The 21,425-nt window shown below is 35.6% G+C and overlaps 1 protein-coding gene across 1 annotated transcript in view; it reads right to left on the bottom strand.

Annotated features, from left to right (window-relative positions):
• ABCA13 (ATP binding cassette subfamily A member 13) overlaps nt 1-21,425 on the bottom strand; it is a 199,052-nt gene that overhangs the window by 146,681 nt on the left and 30,946 nt on the right. Inside the window, exons 12-18 of the mRNA XM_058831117.1 lie at nt 18,240-18,358; nt 16,648-16,774; nt 14,963-15,084; nt 10,015-10,209; nt 8,013-8,177; nt 2,356-2,533; nt 4-143 (exon numbers count right to left, since the gene is read on the bottom strand). Of these exons, the coding sequence (XP_058687100.1) occupies nt 4-143; nt 2,356-2,533; nt 8,013-8,177; nt 10,015-10,209; nt 14,963-15,084; nt 16,648-16,774; nt 18,240-18,358 (1,046 nt within the window). The remainder of the gene's footprint in view (nt 1-3; nt 144-2,355; nt 2,534-8,012; nt 8,178-10,014; nt 10,210-14,962; nt 15,085-16,647; nt 16,775-18,239; nt 18,359-21,425) is intronic.

Here is a 21,425-nt window from a genome sequence, read left to right as displayed (position 1 = left end):
CACCTTCTCCATCACCAGGTCAATCATGCTGATCTTTGAATTGTACAGTATTTTCCCATGTAATAGAGGTTTCAGGAAAGTCCATAGCAAAGCCCCATTAGGAGCCTGCAAAATCTCCTGATAAAGCTTCAAGCAAAAAGGAGCTGCAAAAACAAAGACAGACTCACATTTAAGATAGACAACACAGGTGAGATTGAATTTTTTTATTCAAATAAAAGCTTGAGTCTTATTTTAGAGTCTACCACAGCACCCTGCCAAAAACTGTTACCAGTGTTTTGGTAACACCATCCAGCTGCCACTAAGCAATCAGTACAGGCCCCTATAGAAATTGTTTAAACACAGTCTAAGATAGTATTGAGGATGCAGAACACTGAAACGGGGGAAAAAAAAAAAAACAAACAGAAGCTAGAGTTCCTCACATTTCTGAAAAGCAGCCAGTGAATCCCACCTATCCTAAGTGTTACATTAGTGCATTTCAGAGCAGAAGGACATATGCAAAATGTCTGCCCACAAAAGTGAATTCAAAGGGAAGAGTCACCTGAAAAGAAAAAAAAATTCCTTCCACACTCTATTGTTCTCTTTTGTCTCTCTATTGTCCATTGCTCTCTAGCTTTGGATTTCTATATAAGAAAGAAGTACGAATATACAAAATCCTTCACAAATACAGACTTTTCTTTTTATATCTTCTTAAAAGAACCTATCAAAAAGCCAAAATTTCGATTTGAAAAATCTATTTAATTGTCTTTTCCATTCCTTAATAAAAAAACCATATTCCTACATTACATAGGGCTACTAATGTATTAGGGTGTATGTCCTTCAGAACTAGGATCTAAGGAATAGTTTCCAAGCTATCCCACTGCATTTGTACTCATGTAAAGGCAATGAGTTCCTATAAGAAACATTTCCATTTTTATGCCCAACTCATGTGTTTGGGGGTTTTATTATTTATTACAAGTGTTTTCAAAATAACCTGTTTCTAGTACTCTGAAGAAATATTAAATAATGTCATTAACTCCTCAAGGAAGACTAATCTATTTACATAATGGAAAACTAGGCCAAAACCATTTAAACTACTGACAAAAGCTAAAGAAAGAAGTGTCAGAAATGTTTCATCAAGAAAGGCCAGTTCTTTGACCAAATTTTTACTTTCTTGAATGAAACAATCATTACTAAACACAATCCTTGCAAAACAATAGCAAAGAAATAAGAGGCTACAAGCTGGCCAGACAGAAATGTCAATATACTAAGGACACAGAAGACTTGCTAATCTGGGTTTGCTGTGATCTTCAGAAAGTCATTAGGAAGCATTTGGTATGTGCTAAATACATACAAGTTTTTCACTGTGAAGTGGTATGAATCAAGTTTCTGTGGCTTCATTTTTTTTTAAATTTTCATTTTCCATTTCCCCATTTACAAATTTGTAAAATATGGGCAACAGTATTAATTCACTTATTGAAGTGTTGGAACGAACTGATGCCTTAAATATTTCAGAGTCCTATGGTGAAAAGTTCTCACAGCAGAGAAGAGTTGCAACAACCTGGGAAAAAAGATCAAGAAACAGTGCTTCTGGCCTAAACAGCTTTTAAAGAGACTAAGCTCCAAACAATCTGTCTAATCAGCCATCCAGCTGACTTAATTCTTCCAACAGGAAAGAAAAATAGAGCTGCCTGCTTACTACAACATGTAAGTGAGAAGGCCAAAGCAGAGCTCTGACTCCCTCCCAGGGGTCCCAGCCAAGACAGGAGCAATTTCTGCCTGTAGAAATCAATAGATGACAGAGGCTTCCCTAGTGACACTCTATCACTGTATTCTTCTCTTGCACAGGGCCGCCTGAGGCACTAACAAGGTTATTAACAATATTAAAATTAATCAGGGTAAATTGAACATGTACTGAGGAAAGGAGCAAAGGTCAAACTATATGAGAGCTAAGGGAATTTTCTGAACACTTGACAAATAATATAGGAATATCAACCATTAAAAAACTCATTCTATCTGGATGGCTTGCATCAATAATGCACAGCATTGTGTTCACTGAAGAAAGGCAAGCAGCAATAAATTCTCAATCTTGCATCTCTAAGATATATTTTTAATACCAAGTGCTTAAAAAATTTTAATGAAATTGTCTCAAAGACAGGAATACCCTTATTTATTATTTGCAAAGATAGAAAAAAAAAATCTCTGTCTCACCCACAATTATCTTATAGCCACTTAACTTTCATTGATCAACACTTTGTGCTCAAGGTGGCAGTGTCAATCCAGATGTCAGTGAGTATATAGACATTTCCATTTAAGTGGGAAAAAATTATCTTAACTCTGAATTCATACTGCAACTTGTCATTGATATTTTTTTCTTACTTGAGTCTTCAGGAATGCCGTATTTTGCCATATTGTCCTCCAAAAGTTCCATGATTCTGGGCATGTCTATGAACAGGTTTGTATTGCTGAAAAATGAAGATTCTTCTTTACATACTGCCTTGATTACAGACTCCAGGGATCCAACAGCTGAACTTCTGAACTGCCCACCCTGCAAAAACTAGAACAAATGAACAAAAACACAGATGTATCAAAGTTGGTTTAAGTAGCTTCAAGGAGTAGCCCTGGTCTGTCAATATTGACATCTAAGGAGATTGACAAAATTAAGCTGTTGAAACAGCCTATCAGGATGAGGGCCTGCTGTGCTCGTTTCTGTTCTTCTGATCACTACCATTATGGTGGAAGTTAATGTAGTTTTAATTGTCAGGATACTCAGTGAAAGACAGTAGCATAAGGTACTACATTGAAACTAGAAAAATACTGTGTAGCAGTTAGGTAGAAAAGGAATGAAAATATCAAGACAACTGGACTACAGACACCCTGATTCCAATGCCAGTTTTCACAAAAGGTGCTCTTCCGGTACATTATTGTCACAAAAGCAGAAGAAACAACTAAAACTATTTTGCTTTGAATATTTACAGTGAAGATGGTTGCTAACATGAAAAAAAAAAAATGAAATATTCAAATACACATACCCTAAAAGCCTATTTTTCAAGTACATCTTTGAACTTGTTCTTTGTGCTTGGTTTTTGCACATCTTGAGTCATACCAGCGTTTATTATTGCCATTTGTTCATGACTACCATACTTCTAATGAGGAGAGAGAGTAATCTGATTGCTTTAATGGCTTAAGCACCATCGTTCACCACATTCAAAAAGAAAGAACAATAGTCTCATCATCTTTGCAGCTCCACTTTTCATATAATGGGCTCAATTGTAAGTGATATCTCATGGAAGGCTGTACAGGTGCACAGCTCTAAGATGACACAACCTTAGCTACTGTGGTACAACTGAAGAGTGCATTGGCTCGCCTGATACTCATTACTGCTGCAGATGTTTGTTAAGAAAGGTATAACAAGACTATCAGACATCATTTGAAGACTCCACAACTGGCAAGTAAAGAAAACAGTGGGATATGTCAACCACACACATTCAGCACTCAAAAAAATTAGCATTTTATAGTCGAAATTTTTTTAAACAGAAGAGTCAATTTTCAAAGTAATACAGCCCCTTACATAAAGGCCTAATCACAGACAGTTTGGAAATTGCACTGCTGAAAACAGTTTATCCTGATCAATGCATTTATTGAAGTGCCAGGTGCTTCTTTAGTAATCCTGGAGGAATATTAGTGTAGTTTAAAACTCAGTGTTAGCTGCTCCCGAAATCTTACTTTTAGGATACAGTTTCAGCACAGAGAAAAGTAAATAAGTAATATCCATATTTCATAATAAAATCATCCACAGCCCTTGAATTAATCTACTGGCATGGACTTCACTGGAGAAATAAATTTTATTTATGCACAATGCTGCATAAAATTGGTTATGAATCTTCATTAGTGACTATTTGCACTAGAGGAATAAATGAGGCTTATTTCAGTCAAAGAGCACAAATGTGCTAATTAATTCCAGTTCAAATCAAAATAACTTAAATTCAAATAATGAATATTCATGTGGTAATCTTCCACTAACAGGCTGAATCTACTCACTGTCTTTCAACTAAATATGAACTGGCTTAAAAAATATGTTTCTTAAAGTTTGGCTTTGATAACATATGAGAAATATATAGTATGGATTTCACCAAAAAACCCACATCTTTGATCTAGTTGGTCTATTTTAAACTGTATAAAGTATGGATTAATCAGTCTAGATTACAGCCCAACAGCCAGCCTCCTACAAACTAATCAGTCAAGCAAGTCACTGTAACAAATTCATGGAAGAGGAAGGCTGGTATGGAAGATTAAAAGGTTATCTGGAACAGGATTTTCAAATGAAGGCAAAAACCTTACAGCATAGGAGCTTCTGACATAACTGAACAGCTGTGTGCCTAAAAAATGTTATGAATAAAAACAAATTCACATGGAATAGAAATACCAGCTACTCAAAAAAAGAAACTTAAAAGTCATACTGGGCTACATCTTGCATATAAATCTAAAATACATTCCAAATCATTACATTAGAGAGAAAAAAAGAGAGAGGAAAAAAAAATGCAATTTTCCTGGAAAACTACAAGGAGCTTAAAGATAATTCACAATTTGATGAAACCAAAGGGCTAAAGGAAACAAATTCAGAGAAACAGATAATCCTAATTATTGGGAAAAACCATAAACAGAATAAAGTATTTTTTGTCGTGAAACTGACAGAATCAGGGGGATAACAGAAAAATTGCTTGTTTGATTAAACAGTTTTTCAGAAGGCTATCAAATTTAGATGGCACTATTTGAAAAGTAGAAAAATCATATACATTCAAGAATGAGTAATAAAATTATCCAGGACATAATGGATATCTGGTTCTGATATTTATTAGGGCAAGATATACAGTAAATTTTAAAGTGGAGAACATTAAAGACAAGAAACGTTTAAGAAGTGAAACTTAATGCATTTTCAAGTTATCATTTCCGACCAACACAACATACTTATGTGAGTGGCCAATCCCTTTCTCCACATAAAAGGTACAATGTTGACTCAAATTTAGGTGAACTCTAACAACCAACTAATGTTCCTCCTCTAGAAAATATTAATCATCATTAATCCAATTGATGATTAATAGTGGTGGGTAAAAAATGGCATCAAGAAGATATTGCAATGAGTGTGTTAAATGGAAAGAAAGCACAGGATTACAGAGAAGTTATTAGTGTTATTCCTGTGAGCCCTGGAAGAAGCAAATTGCCTAATTTTTCCTATCATTTAATACCAGAAGACGTTGCAGGAGAGAAGATCAGAATGCAATATGGAAAAAAAACAAATACCTAATTCAAAGAAAATTGAATAGAAAGATAACCAGTACAAAATCTTAGTTATCAACTGAAATCGTGAACTGTTGCTGTAAAATGGAGGTCACCTCAGTATATCTTTCATCCTTAATCATCTAAGAGACAAAACTCTGTGCAGTTTATGAAAAAGTTGAATGCAAGTTTAGGAAAGTCATTTTAGTAGGCATACACAAGAGTAAGCAGGCTACAAGTATCATCAGTTGTAATTCCCCTCAAACACTGTACACATCTCTTCTTCCAGACATGCAGGGTTAGCCTTAAACCAGCATGCAAAAGCAATGCTGGGTTGTCTTAAGCAACTGAGAGCCTGATATAAAAGAAAAAACTAAAGCAAAAAACAAATACCAAAATAAGTAATTTCAACTTATCAAAACAGAGAAGGACTGTGATTTGCCTTCCACAAACATATGAGCAAGCCAGAGAAGTCAAATATGCTAGAATATTTTTGAAACAAGAATAAAATAGTAGACACAAATAAACCTAAGTCAGAATTTTATTCATTTAAAACCCCAACAGGTTGTTCTTCAATGATAGGTTCAACAGACAATTTGTTCAAGTTAGTGGAAGGATTACAGAGTGAGGTCTCCTCTCACAATTAACAGCAACTCAGGAAGTCCCCTGTATCTTATCTATTGATGAGTGACAAGCACTCAAAAAATTACGTATAAAAATGTAAGTCAATAATTCCAAACAGCAAAACACAAGCAAAAATCATGATTGAAATCAGCAGTGTTTTTCCTCAGGGAGTTATCCATTCACTCAGTGTTTTTAACAGTAGAATCTGGCACCATATTCCACTTACTGCTGATGGGTAGATAATCAGTTTTTACATCAACTTTTCTTATAATATGTGTACCTGCACAGTTGACAATTACTTTGTTACCTCTTTCGTTATAGAAGTAATTTTTTAAAATCAATGTCTTTCTGACAAAGGTCTACATATTTTATGCTGAAAATATTTACATTCTTTATCTGATAATCTTTCCATGTCACTGAACTACTTTCCTCTTGGTAATCAAGAAAAAAAAAATCCAGAACAATGGACTCTTTCAGAAATAGAAGAAAACATTTAAGGAGGCTAGTGTATAAGAGATGAATGCACTTCAGTGGAGCACTTATTCAATAGCACAAGTTTGGCCACCACAGAAAAGAAACAAAAAATAATCAATAATTAAAACTTTTTGCAAAGTATAAAAAAAACAAGTTAAACATGAAAAAAAAGGACACTTACACTTTTACTGGTCTTCAAAATTAAAAAAAAAAAAAAGAGTTATGGAGACAGAAGAGCCCTTAAAATCACAAATGTAATTTATTAATAAAATAAATAGGCACTGATTATTTTAATCCTCCACAAATTATTAGGTGACCAAAAAGCTCCAGCAACTTCACAAGAATAGGGGATTTAGCAAAACATTATAAAATAAAGACTGTGTTCAAAAAAGTGATCAAAAATGGTTAGAACTGAAAAAGAAAATACCAATAATAATAGGATAATAGGGGTGGCCACTGAGCAAAGTTTAAAACTGTGAGCAGATGGCCCTCTGCTGTTCCATTTGTTCCCTTGCAAACTTTTTTTAAACAGCACCTTTTGAGAGGTTCTTTTATCAAATAAGGAACTTTGGGATTTTAGTCCAAAAATAATATTTTGTTTGCTGGAAGGAAAGTCTGACACAAGCAGAGCTAGTTTAATGAAAGCAGAAAAAATGCAAGTGTCTGATGACCATTCATTGTGGCAGCTGAAGAGCTACCCAAAAAATAGAGGCTCAAAAACCAAAACTGATAGATGCACCAGAACAGCATTTTTCAACATGTCTCTATCACACAGATTTGAAGATCTTGAAAAATGTATCACTAAGGAAAATAGTACTTCAGCAGTGTTTACTCTGTACTCTAGCAATAAGCCAGATTGCACTGTTTACCACTGTGGGATCTTTTAGATGTTTGCAGTTTTAAACCAGACTCAGTCCTCAGGTTTCCACAAAGGACAACAAACCCAAAAGGTAATGCCATAGGTCCTTGTATGAAATTGGAGCCTGCTTCGAGACAGAAATTTTTCTGATGATTTATTTAACACTAGATCCACCAGTGCTAGCTGTGTAGATGTGCATACAGCAACTGCCCTTAAAGGCGGGGATAAAAGAAATACCCTCAGTCACCCATCAGGCCACTTTTTTTTTTTTTTTTTAATGTCAAGCAGAATTACATCACCGAAACCCCTTAGGGTAACAAAAAACAACACGTGGCAGATACAAGAACTGCTGTCTTGAACTAATTTTCTTTAAAAAAGCAAAGCTGTTTCTTGTAAACAAAATACTAATCTGCTCTTAAAACGAACAAATCAACCAACAAAAAAACACTATAAGCAGAAAAGGCCTGGATACCTATATCCAAAGCACAGATAATAGATGATAATGTTAGTCAGTTGACAAATACTGAAGTAACTTAGACTAGGATCTCATAAATTAACAAAAACCAGAGATGACAGAAACAACACGTTAGTAGTCTCAAAATTTTCTGACTGCTTGAAAGAGACCAAATGATTCTTCCTAGTGTTTATGGAGTCTTTTCTCTACATTCTTTACTTTCTAGGAAATAATTTCTATTATTGTGTTTCCTTACTAAGCACATATCCCTACCTAATCACCTCACGGTGATTAATTCAAAATTAATTCAAGGGGAATTAATTTTGCATACTGAAATCCTACTCATACCTGCTGCAATGCAGAGATGTCAAGCACACCACTATTTTGAATTCCTTGGAGGAACACTGGAAGCTTTTCCATGACATGGTGGACCTTATTGAGAAGTGAACTGATACTAGAAACCACATCCAGTAGTATATTTAATATATTGCCAATCTCAGGTGGTATCTGAACCTTGGAAAAGAAGAAAACAAAAAACACAACAGGAAATTCCAGTTAGAAACAAATGTTAACCTTTCAGTGAAACACTCAAAACTATTCAGTCTTTTTCTAAAACTGATTACACAATGTTCCTACAAACCATGTTCAGCAAAACTCCTTTTGATATAATTCCCCAGTTACTCTCAGATTAAGCTCAAGAGAAGTTCTCTGTAATGTAATGTTAGACCTGACTTATGAAAAATCTTAAATTAATATTCAGAGAACATGTTTACACCTACCAAGTTGAAGAGAGCTTTCCAACCCAAGATGCTAATGGAATCTGCAACAATCTATCCTTTTAAAATTCAGTGTAAATGGAAACTTTCTTTCACCACTTTAAAAACATTTAATGCAATAACTTCATATTTTAAAAATAATTTATAAGTTAAAGTTAGAAACTACTTATATTGTTTAATATGACTCCTAAAGTAACTAACTTTCCTGCTTCATTCTTCCTGCCTTTGAATTTTTCATGCCCAAAATAATTGTGTGAATTTTATTACCTACTTGACCTAAGTTCAATTGGCTGTTTGCTATTTCCACCATGCAAATTTGTCATTAGGGATTTTCCTTCTATTCCCTTTGCTTTTGGGGATTAGTTAGATGATACAATAATACAAACTGATTCATTGTTACCTCTCTATGCAAAATAATAAAACCACTATAATCTCATCATATAGCTTCAGTTCTTCCTCTTATTAGCTATTTTATTCACCTTTGTTTTCCTACATTAATGTCGGTGCTTGATTTTCTTCTCAGCTTTACCACTTTGCCAGCTATTACATAGTAAAAATAAAAAAAAAAATAATAAAAAATTTGAAGACACCCATAGGAAAAAAATCTTATTTGGTTAAAAAAGTAGCAGAATTTCTGTTTTAATTTAGGATGAGCTAACAACGTTTTTCACTCTTTTCTAGGACTTGATTAGGTTTCCATTGAGTTCAGCAGAAACGCTCATCAGAATAAGCACTGGTTTATTTTCTTCTTTTTTTTCCCCCCCTTCTAGGTTTGCAGATAATTCAGGAAGTAAAATATTTTCTTTTTCATCTGGTATCTTTACCTGTTGTGGGAACTCGTCATGTTTTTAAAATCCTATGTCTAACCTGCTTACCTGAGCATGCAGCATCCAGAATACAATCAGACCCCTATGGCTTTAGAAGAAACCATTCTTCCTCAACATACAAGTTATAAGTATGTTTCAGCTATTCATGCTTAAATTTTGTGTTCTGTCAATCATTTACCCCCAAAAGAACTAAAATATCCCATCTAATAATTATATTCTAACTATCCCATTCAATAATTCTACTCTTACAGATAAAACCATTATCTCACTGAATACTCATACTAGATTCCAGACTATCTGCAGTTTTACAGATAATACAGTTGTGCTACAGACATTTGCCATCCACCGTGCTAAGAATTCTTCCTAGAAAATAATTTTTTATCTTTCTTGTAATGTGAGCTCCTATGCTGGTTTTAGTGCAAGTGTTGTCAGATCAGTCTTCTACTCTTAAAAATAATGAAGTGACTAATTGCATGAACTGCAAACTCTGCTAAGGATTAATAAAATTATGTTTGACCTCCTATGTTTTCTGCAAAGCTTTCATCATTAACTCCACAGTGATAATTTTCCTGAGGAAGCATCTATCAGCCCCATTCTTCAACCATTATATTTTGGGAAGCCAAGTGAAGACAAAAAATGCCATATGTCCAGTTTGCTTTCACGGAGAAAGAATACCTGAAGAAATAATAGAATTATTAATCTGTCTATGTGTGTGTTTCATACCACCTTCAAATAAAACCATCGTACCTTGTAAATGATGTGACGTACATTGAAATTTTGTATAATCAATACAAACATGGTATAAAAGTCCAGAGCTGGTAAAGAACATAATTCTTCCACTACCAGGGAAGTTCTATTCTTTTCAGGCAGCTTTAGCACCAGGCTAAGTACTTCTTCATCACATCTTCCAGTTAAAGCTACTGCAAAAGCACTGTAAAGAAACTACCACAACACAACAACATATCAGTATTAAAAATTTTTCTAACTGAAATGCATCACCTTTTTTTACTGTCAATAAGGTGAAAATTTGTGTCACAGTAACATGACAATTTGCAGGCACCAACAGACCTGAAATAATAAACCACAAAGCTTTATATTAGATTGCTATGTTCTTACTTTATACTTCTTGTAGAAGTAAAGAGATGAAGTATATTTCTTACAAGGATTTGATTTTATTTTTCACAAGTCAATCATTCATTCTTGAGTATTCATACGATAAGCAGGCATATTTACAATGCTGAGCATACTCCTTCTAGCAGATGTACACCTCTACTGCAGAAACACCTGAAGATCAAAATCTAGACATGTGAATCATTAACATCAAACAATACGGTCCTTCCTGTCACTGTCAGACACAAAATGGTTCACACAGACACAGCTCGAAGTGTGATGAAAGGAGAAGAAGGGTTATTCTGTCCTTTCAGTATTTATAGATTTTCGACAACAACCAGGGATTGGATAGTCAGGTTACCACCTTCCCAACCACACTGGCCCTGAGAGACATCCATCAAAAAGCATATCTTTAATGGAATGTATAAACATCTGACTTGAACCCCCAGAGTGTTTCAGCTAACTCAGTGATCACTCTGGCTCCGAGCCAGCGGAGGATTTGGGCTCACTGATCCACTTTTGGAATTCAAGTCTCTTGAATGAGTAAAGAAACAAGGGGGGGACCCCTGGGTTATGTTCCACAGTTTATTTCTGTGAAGGGAACCTCAGAGAGCAAGATGAAGGGTTTGGGGCCTGGGAGTTTCTTTTAACAGGGTTTCTTCGGAGGGTGGGAACATCAGAGAGAACCAATTGTTTTTCCCAGCTAGCACATTTACAAACTTTCTACAAATCAAGGTTAAACACACCTTAGTGTGTTTACATTTCTCTCATAAGAAATGAAAGGAATGATGGGCTTGTCTTTACAAACAAGCTGTGGGTCCACTGATAAGATGTAGCTATCAGTGAGAGACAACAGAAACAATGGGATGGATTCCAGTAGAAGATCAAAGAGGCACTGAAAGAACACTATGAATTCCATAAAAGTTAAGAAGGGATTATGCATTGGGGGTGAGCAGGGGGAAGGTATCACAGGTATCAGGCGTTCCGGGAAGCCTGTACCTCTCAAGTACCTCAGCCTATGGGGAAAGGGAGAAGGGACAAGCGGCCGGGAATTAGGATAAAAAGGAGGTTGCGCCCTCCAAAAATTTGAGAGACCCCAGGGGAATGCCCCATGGCCTCTCCCTTTATTCGAATAAAGAAGAAGGACCCCTCTGTCTCCTTTTTGGACATAAACCTCTGATGTTTGTGGATTAATTTTCCTGACAGAAATAACAGACACAGACTTCTTCAAATGCCTACAGAGGTATAGGAGTGAGCTCACAGAGGAGGCAGAGGGGGGACATGGTATGCTTGATAATGTAGGAGGGAAAGAAAAGGGGGAAAAATTATCCACCCGGCTTCTTTAGTTGGGACACAGAAACCGGAAAGTACAGGGAAACTCAGAGGCAGTCTGGGGCCGGGGGAAACAAAGCTGAAAGCTCCCGCACCGGAGAGCGGGCTCCTGCCGCTATTACCCCCCCGCGTTTTCCCGGGCTAAAGAAACTCCAAGCAGCTGGAAATTCCAGCGGAGTTTTTTCTCCACTCCCTCGGGCTGCCTGCTGCTTCCCGCTGCGGGGCCGAGGGGAGGGGAGCGTCAGCCCAACCCTCCACGGTGGCAAGGATACAAACAGAAGGGTCTGAGGAAGAAAACTTCGGTAACCATGGTAACTTGCCTCTCGGCAAGAAGCCGGGAGAAAAGGGGAGGGAAAAAAAGCTGCGACTTGGGAGAGGGGGAAGGGTACATTCCAAACTATCAACTACTAACATAAAATAACTTAATAATATTCTAACAATCCTTACTGTAACAAACATCTATGTTTATAGTTACTTCCCTGGGAAAGTGGCTGGAAATTATGAAAACAGTATCAAAGGGTCTGATTCTCAGGAGACACCTTCCTTCTTTCAACGGACACACAAGTTTAACACTTGGGGATGCCTATACGACACAACATCTAATGTGAGCCAGCTCACATTTCTCAGTTAAACAGTGCTTTAAAGTATTATTTAATAGCAGATGAAGGGACAAATGCCTAAAGCAGAACTTGGGTGAGACTATAATAAAACCATCTTGGATAATGGCAAGTGCTTGAAGTCCAGATATCTCAGGACTTCTTAACTACCCATTCTCAACAAGTCCAGAAAAATTACAAGTTTTTTAGGAGCCTGTAGAAGCCAAAGTACAGGGCTCCATTGTACTTCTTCGGACAGAATCCACCTCTACCACCTCCATTGAATGTATCTCTTGCTGCTAACAGTACCCAGTCAGGGAGAAGATCTGCAAGACAGTCAAGATATGCAATTTAACACTAACTCCTATGAACATTTTATTTTCCAACTTAGTAATTCGATTTTTTGGTTTTTGTTATAGATACACATATATTGTTGGCTTTTCGCAAATACTAAAATGAATGTTATGTATATAAGAATGGAAATTTTTGTTGTATTAATATAGTTTTCTTTATTTCTGTTATTGATGAAACTTAGAAATAGTGGTATAATACATATGTTAAGCTATGACATAGCATTAAAACAAAAACTACTTTTGTCTGTATAACCCAAAGACTGAAAAAGATAGCTGGAGACACTTTCTTTTTCCTTTTGTAAACTATCTTATCCAGATGAAGACAGCAGTGACCAGAACTCTGGGGGGAGGAATTTATTGCATTTCTGGTATCAGGGAATGTAAATCTCGATGGCGCCAAGAAGATTGATCTATTGGGAAGGGGGCAAGGGAAAACTAAACAGAAGAACACCAAAGATCCTAAGAAGAATGTATGAATATGTATGAGAATTTATGGATATGTAGTACAGTTCTGTTTTTAAGGGGCAATCCTTTATCAGTAAGGTGTGCTCTCTTGGCTGAATGCAGAGACACCCAGCCATATCTGTATACTTTACTTTATTTTTTTCTCCTAATTGTTTTTTTATTAAACTTTTAAATTCTATAAAAATTATGTGAACCTTGTTTTTCACAGTTTTCATTCTGGAACAGAATTTTGCCTTTGTGATTCTATAAGGTTTTCTGTATATTTAAAGAATCACTTTTTTGTGTGTGCATTCAATGAACATAATTCTGTGAGCATCGTAAGATGATACAGATTTTGACTTCTTGCTGGAGGGGAAATTTGACTGTGATGCAGTTTGAAATTTATTTCAAATGTGCCTCACATGAATATCACCATTTCAGTGCAGTTTTAACACATTTTTTGTTTTATCCCCTAGGTTAAGGTCCTCGGAATTTTCCTTGCAGCTTTCTGAGTATCAGAGCTAATCCAAACTCCTACATTTAGTAAATTTATGCTTATAGTCTTCAGGTAATAGGATTTAAGTGATTTCAGATCACTCCATCACATGGCAATGAGCATGGCCAGCACGTAACATCATGGCAGAAATTATGGGTAAGTATAATAAGCACAAAAAATTCCTGGGCTTACTCCTACTGTTCCAGAGATAAGCACAGTAGTAGTATATAATCACAGAAATATAGGGCTACTATGGGCCTATAGCTATCATCAGGTTATCAGACAGTGGCTGTATAGACAATAAACATAATAGGCATACTTAAAATATAGCTCTAAAAAGTACTTGTGCAGCTTTCCTAATCAGTAAGAGACACAGGCTTTTAATGCTCCAGTTGAACTGGGGAAGGATTTAAGCACTAAGCAAACAAAAAATTCTGTATAGTTATCCAAATGCAAGATGTGTGTATATGTTTAAACTCTACATATGACTGGCAAAAAGGATGGAAAGTAATCTGACAATTCAGCCACTTAGCATTATTATTCCAAAGGAGCAAAGGTGTACTGAATCCCATTTAACTAAATTGCTTTCAGATGACTTCTCTCATTACCATTTAGTGGTATCACAATAGAAAGCTAACAATAAAGGCAATCACACTGCCACAAAAGCAGAACAAACCATCTATAAGCAGTTATGATTGTCTGAACTGCCTTTTTAATGCTGCACCTTACACGAATAGAGCTTGTAATGGTTTCTGAAAGTGGAACATCACTGCCACCCAGTGGCTGCTTGACTGAACTGATCAATTTACACCAAATCTGCCCTCAGCTCTTAAACAAACACTTGCAACAGACAGAACCTATTAGTCATCACTGGGGTCACAGTCAAAAGCAACGGTAGGACACAACCTTTCCTTCAGAAAACTTAAAATACTCAAGAGTCAACAACTCAAAGTGAAAGTAAAGCAAGACAGTAATGCAAGACAGATAATGCAAGAACAGTGAGGAGCACACAAGCTGCAAGAAGGGGAGATGGTAAGGTACAAAATTATATCTCCAGAAACCCACATCTTTTCTACAATACCAAGACAGCAAAGCTGAAATTCTGTGTCATTACAAGAGGGTAATACACTGCTGAAAGTAATGATGCGGTGCCATTTAGATCAGAGGAACAGTGCTACTATAAAACCGATCTCTTAATGCATCACATTATTACTTTGAAGTCCTAAAATTCCCAGAGTATTTCACATGGAAGTGATAAGTGAAATTATAAGATTCCACACAAACAACATGGCTTGTTTTGCTTCAGCTAGCATACCATGTTATAGGTTGACCCACTAATTTGACACCTCTTTTTGATCTTTTACCTCTGAATAAGAGACACTGACTTCTAAGAGGGTATTGACAGTTTCTTCAGAAATATTGACAGAAGAACCAATGTCCAGCCTTAACTGAGTGATATTCTGCACAAAATCTTTGATTTTCACATCTGGAAGAGGAAAAAATAGTACCCATATCATCAAATTGATTAATTAGACTTCCTACAGATTGTATCCTTTTCATTCAATTCACTGTGAGTGACAATATTGGCTTACATCAATAGTCTCCATAAACAGTGTCCCTTTGAATTTGAAAGAACAAAGAAACAGTTATTGTCCTAAAAAATTACATTAGAGTGACTTATAGAAAAAATGAAGAAAACTGGAACCCACCATTCACAAGATTAAAATTGCTGAAGAATGCTGCTGCTGGATTTTCCAACAATTGTAGCTCCAGATTTTCAGTCACCCTGGAATAATAGCCTTAGTTTCACAAGTTATCAGAACCAAGTCATTGGCATTTTGATGTATAAAGACTAACATTAATAGTGAAACAGAACTAAAAGAGAAAATAGGGTCCCATTATGCTCTGTGTGTGCACACTGTGCATGCAGCCAGCACCTCTACAGACATTCTCATCTGGTACTTACATGGTGTAATGGTCATCATATTTAATGCCAAAATGGGACTGTATATGTAGAGATACACAGGTATATCTCTACATATATATATGTACATAGAGATAGATTCCCATAATGACTACGGGCGCTAGTAAACAGTAGGCTAACAGTAGCAAACTTGTAGCTTACAGAGAAGGACAGGTCTAGCAATATCTCACTTCCATGTTTCTTACTGAATGCACATTTTTAAAACCTAGAAATAGAAATCACTGCAGTTTAGGATGAAAAAAAAGTCTAATTATAATTTAAGTCATAGAAAGTATGCACACATTAGATATGATTTTCTCTCCAAAACTGGACATGAGCCCTTGGTATTTAGGAGCAGCATCTAGGCTCTATTGCTTCTGTATTATTACTGTAATTCAGAGACACCATTCAAGCCTGTTATGAAAACAATCCAACAGTCAAACCAGCATAGAAACAATTACAACAATGTCTACTTCTAGCTGATTGCAAATTTGAAATACTCTGTGGTAGCAGCTTTACTTAAAATTTAATCGTTTTCCCCATGCAAATAACAACTATCAGAAAGTTGTTTGGAGTTCAATCCCATAGTTTACAATCACTGTACTGTGTTTCTAATTCTTTAAACAGCTGAACTGATCTGATTGTTTAATGTTTCACAAAAAGATATTCAGCTATTGAGAGAAAAAGCCATATCAAAAGAGCTATAAATAAAAAATTTAGATATCAAAATTTTGACCTAACTGAAGTCACAGGAAATTGAAAATTTTCTTAGTTGTGATCCAAAGCATTCAGCTGGTGGAGCAGCAAGATCAGCTGCAAGTGCTTGGCAAAAAATCTAAGGGTTTTTAGAAATATTCAGTTATTCTAAATTACTTCAATAATTTGTACATTTTATCCACTCAGTTTTAAGTTAAATGAACAAAGCTTAAAAAGACAGTATTTCTCCTGTAATTACTTAATTTAGAACACAGACATATGCAGAGAATAACATCACCAATGATGAAGAACCATTTGGGGTACCAAAATGTGAAAGGTTTTACATTTGCAGTTGTCTCTGAATGTTCCCCATCATTAGCTGGCATTGACAGTTGTCAGAGCTGGTATTCTGCAAGGCTCCCATGAGGCTCTCCAAAACACTGGAAAGTTTTTGGTTTATATGTGCCATACTCTCACAATCCCCCTTGTTGAAAGCAGGCAAGTTTCTTCTAACATCCTGAAGAACACAGTGATCACATGGTTAGTAAATTCATGAGATTGTGTTATAGTAGCCCTCAGCAACTAGATGATTCTTACTTTCAGATGAGAATATGGGTAAGGTAATATTCTCTTAGTCATTGTATGATTAACTGAAGCCAGATTAAATGTTTTCAAGAACCAAGGAATTTTCAATTATTTGAGTTTTGGAAACAATCAGATTGGGAACTAAGACTAGCCTGTCAAGGAGAGTCATCCACTAATAGAAATGCCAACTTTTTAAAATTTGTTTCAAACCTGAAATGAACTGGTTTTTTTAATTTTGTCTTTTTTATTTCAGTCTGACCGTTTTTATATTTTTTAAAAAAAATTGTTTTGAACATCAGATTCCATTCAACAAAACAAAATATCTGGATCCTCAAATACAAAGTTTTTCATGCATTATGCTTTGTATAGCATGCACTTTTCTATTTTCTCCTGAATACTTATAATTTTGATTTTGCCAAGCTTTTTTTAATATTTTCAGATATAGGTCAGGGAAGGGTGGTGACTACACAAATGCATTTGGCCTACAGAAATCTGCTTTGAGATATGAGTGATGACACTTGTCATTGTTTACTTTATTACATGCTGTTCGGATCAGACAAATGTCCAGATAGACAAAGCTGCAGAGCTATTTAACAAAGAGAAGACAAATTCTATGCTAAAAAGACCTTAGTATTTTGTCTGTGTACACATACATGTGCTATCCAAAGGCCTGCTTCCAATTCTGGGTGAGTCTCTATATGCCAAATATTACTCTCACCTGCTGGCAATTTCATGTTAAAGAAAAACAGACTAAACCCAACTGGTAATCATAACTGCTATTTTAGCTGGAATTATTCTAGCCAAGAAACTTATTTTTTTCCAGTTTAATTTCACAAGTGTTCCTGTGAAGATTTAAAAGTATAAATGTACTATAACTCATTAGATTAGCAGAATGACAGAATTTAAAGAAATTAAAAATGGGCTGCTGTTTGACATTGATTGACAATCCAATTATCCTAGTTGTAGGTCTTCTAATAATTCAAAGTCATACTTACAGCTTGTAAAGCTCACCAGTCTTTATTTAAGGAATTTCTTTGGGGTATCTCTATCCAAATTATCAGAGCTATAGCTATTTAGCTATATATATATATATATATATATATATATATATATATATATATGTATATATATATATCAGTTTTAGAACAGGAAAGAAAAAGTTTTATTCTCTGACTCCAGTATTTATAGATTCTCGACAATGACCAGGGATTGGATAATTAAGTTACCACCTTTCCAATCACACTGGTCATGCAAAATGTCCATGAAAAGACGTTTCTTAGAAGGAATGTGATAAACAACTTACGTTTATAGAACTTTCATGGGAAAGTAACTAAAACTATGAAAACATTATCAGAAGGCTTTAGTTTTCAAGGCAACAGTGAGGGAATCATTCCGACCTGATAATGATCTTGAACCACAGCAATCCCTTCAAAGACAGCAAGGAGCAAGTGACTCATTAATCCATCTTTACACTTTTTAATGGCACAGAAAATGTTGCTGAAGACAGTGGGTTCTTCTGTAAGAGAAAATGTCCAGACTTAATCAGTTAAAAAAAACCCAAAAACTTGAAAACTAATTAAAAGTTAGCCAACTAATAAGGGAGAGAAAAATTTTTAAAAGCAAGAAACATCTGATGTGTTAAGCCACAGAGAAATATTTCTAACTAAATTCATGTATCATTTCAGAGGAAAAGGCAGGCTGGTTTGATTCCATTTCAGTTAGTCTTCTCCATTACATTTTCCTGATCAATAATAAGAACATCCCTACCTGCTACAGAACCAGAGTAGAAAATTTCATATTTGCTCTTCAAGAGCAAGAAGCATAACTGTGAGAAGCTGAGTATATTAACCACATCTACCTTTTCCTTGGGCAGGCTCCCCTGATGGTATTTCCCTATAGGAACATCTGGGTGTTATTAACCCTTCAGTGAGCAGTAACTTTCAAACCTAGACTACAGGGGGAGTGAAACAGCATTACATAAGATTTTCCATACTTTAGGATAATGAACCCATATAGGGTGATAGTCATCCATGGAGGCCATTTCTACCCAAGCCTGCAGCTTGCACCACATCCTTGGAAAAAGCCTCCTTTTTGCTGGCTGCAGTGGATTTGTACATGGAGTAGTAGTGAAAGAATTTGACTTGACTGTTGAATTCTCATTCAATTTTTTCAAATATGTTTCTTATTTTTTTTCCTTAAGTTTGGTTCTTAAGTAAATAGGAAGAATAATAAACATGAAACACTGCTTCTAAAACAATCAAACCTTGATCTTGCTCATAGAAGTAATACAATACAATTCCTCAAATCAAACCAAATCAAGCAGTTTTCATCTTTTCTCATTAAGTTTCACAATGTTTTTTGTAACTAATGAAACATTCCCACAAACAGAGGATTGAAATCAGCATGTCTTACTCCTTGGAACTACATCCATCACAGGAGAGTGGAGAAGACAGTCAAAATTGGGTTGTAATCACATCTTATACTCTTTTGGAAATTAATTTGACATAAGATATTCCAGATCTCATCCCTTGCTCTAGAAGGGCAGGTTAATGTCTCATAATTGCTCTTTGCAAACAATTCTGGGCATAGTTGGCTAGAGTATGAGCTTTGAAAAGCACTGGCTTTTGTTATCCAAAGAAAATATAATATGAAATAATACTCAGGTCAAAATAGAGCCTTTCTTGAAGTACACAACTTGGGAGCATATACATAAGGAATAAAACAAGGTAACACATTAAAATTTGAACAATTTCTTCAAATAGTGAAACAGAACTAAAAGAGAAAATAGGGTCCCATTATGCTCTGTGTGCACACACTGTGCATGCAGTCAGCATTTCTACAGATCTTCACCTGAAGGTGAAGTTTTCAGCTACAGGTAGCAAATTCACTGGTGTGACATGGCCAGAAATGGAAGATGCTTCTTCCTTTAAATACTTGCCCCGTTTTTCCTTACTGTCAACTACACACTGCCCTGTAGCAAGTCTGGCTCATTAAAAAAAAATGGATCTGTGACTTGACTCAGCTCACTAGCTGAGAAGGAGCAGCAAGATCTCCTGCTTTCACTGGGATTTTAAATCTACATGAACGCTCCAGAAAGAAATCATTCCTTTGTATGATCTGCAATCAGATTTTTTTCCTGTGCCTCTGTTGGTTTAATTTCTAGACATCAGTATGCTCGCCTTGCTTGGCATCACCCAAATTACCTTATTTGTACAAAAGTTTGATCAGAGTAAAGCCTTAACCTAACAGCAGTAATACATAGGGACTCCAAGTCACTACTGTGGTAACCAACCTGAAAAGATTTTGAGAATATTCAAAATGGCAAATTGCAATTCCTGCAATAATATGATGCTATCTGGGTATAAACTTTCCTGAAGAATATTGCAGATTTTAGACGCTCTGTAGAAACATCAATAAGAAAACATTATTTTCATTCTAAGGGTATCACAGAAAAATTTCAAGAACTGACAATGCACAAATGCAGTCTTCAATGAACCACACAAGGATTTCAATATTAATAGTTATTACATTTGTTTGAATTATTTAAAAAACAGAATATAATACTTCCATGTTAAAAAAATATACCCCAGGAGCACTAGAAAATACCTTCACAAAATAAGCAAAATTGTAATAGGTTCAGAAATACTAAGAGCCCAAAATATGTTGACTTGATGGTAAAAAGCAGATAATCAGCATGTAGGAGAAAATAAACCACTTTACTAGTACATGCTTTTGGTATTTTTCAACAGATTAGGTTAATACTTGACCCTGATGGATAATGGTTTGTATGTATTTACATGAAATTAATCACGAAGGTCAAAATACCACATCAGAGCACCAACTTTACAATGCCATTTCTCAGCTGGTTTATGTCAGTGGACCAGTAGCACCACCAGCAAGATACCCTAGAGCTGTTTGGAGCAACTAATTGTGGGCTCATTCAATATTGTTTAAATGCAGCAACTCCAGTCCAGCAGCCTTTTTATTAAGTAAACAATCAGTAACTCTGAAGCAGTTTCCTCTGCTTCTGGATTACATCTGATCTGAATAATCAGGCAGAAGTGACCATGGGCTCAAGATTCCTTCAGACACTGCATTTGTTAAATTGAACAACTTAATAACCATAAGACATCAACAAATTTAAGATAAAGGAAATTTGTATAGCTATATTTGGATATAGAATAAAACCTCCATGCATACCACAAAGAATTAGGCCCAGGAATTGCTCAACATTTAGCTCTGTAGGCAAAAATGACTGTTGCCTGCCAATTAATGGGGGTTCAGTATTCAGATTTGCAAGGATTTTAAAATACAAGTACATTCAAAATAATTGTTTCTAGAATAGTTCCAAAGAAACCAGTTCAAGTGTCAATACATATGACTAAACACATATAGTAAACACAAACTAAACACAATAATTTGGTCGACACAATGTGTTCTGATATGAAATATGGCTGGTCTGAACAATGTAAGTTGGAACAAATCTGAAATGAAACACTAATTAACTTAATAAAAGTTTTGATAGAGTTGGTCATAACCAGAGAGCCCTTCTGTCATTGTCAGCACACTTCCCAAAATGAGTA

The sequence above is a fragment of the Poecile atricapillus genome, chromosome 2 (genome assembly GCF_030490865.1).
Source record: "Poecile atricapillus isolate bPoeAtr1 chromosome 2, bPoeAtr1.hap1, whole genome shotgun sequence".
Lineage (NCBI taxonomy): Eukaryota > Metazoa > Chordata > Aves > Passeriformes > Paridae > Poecile > Poecile atricapillus.
Note: the sequence above shows the minus strand (reverse complement) of the source record. Positions and strands in the feature narration are given on the sequence as shown.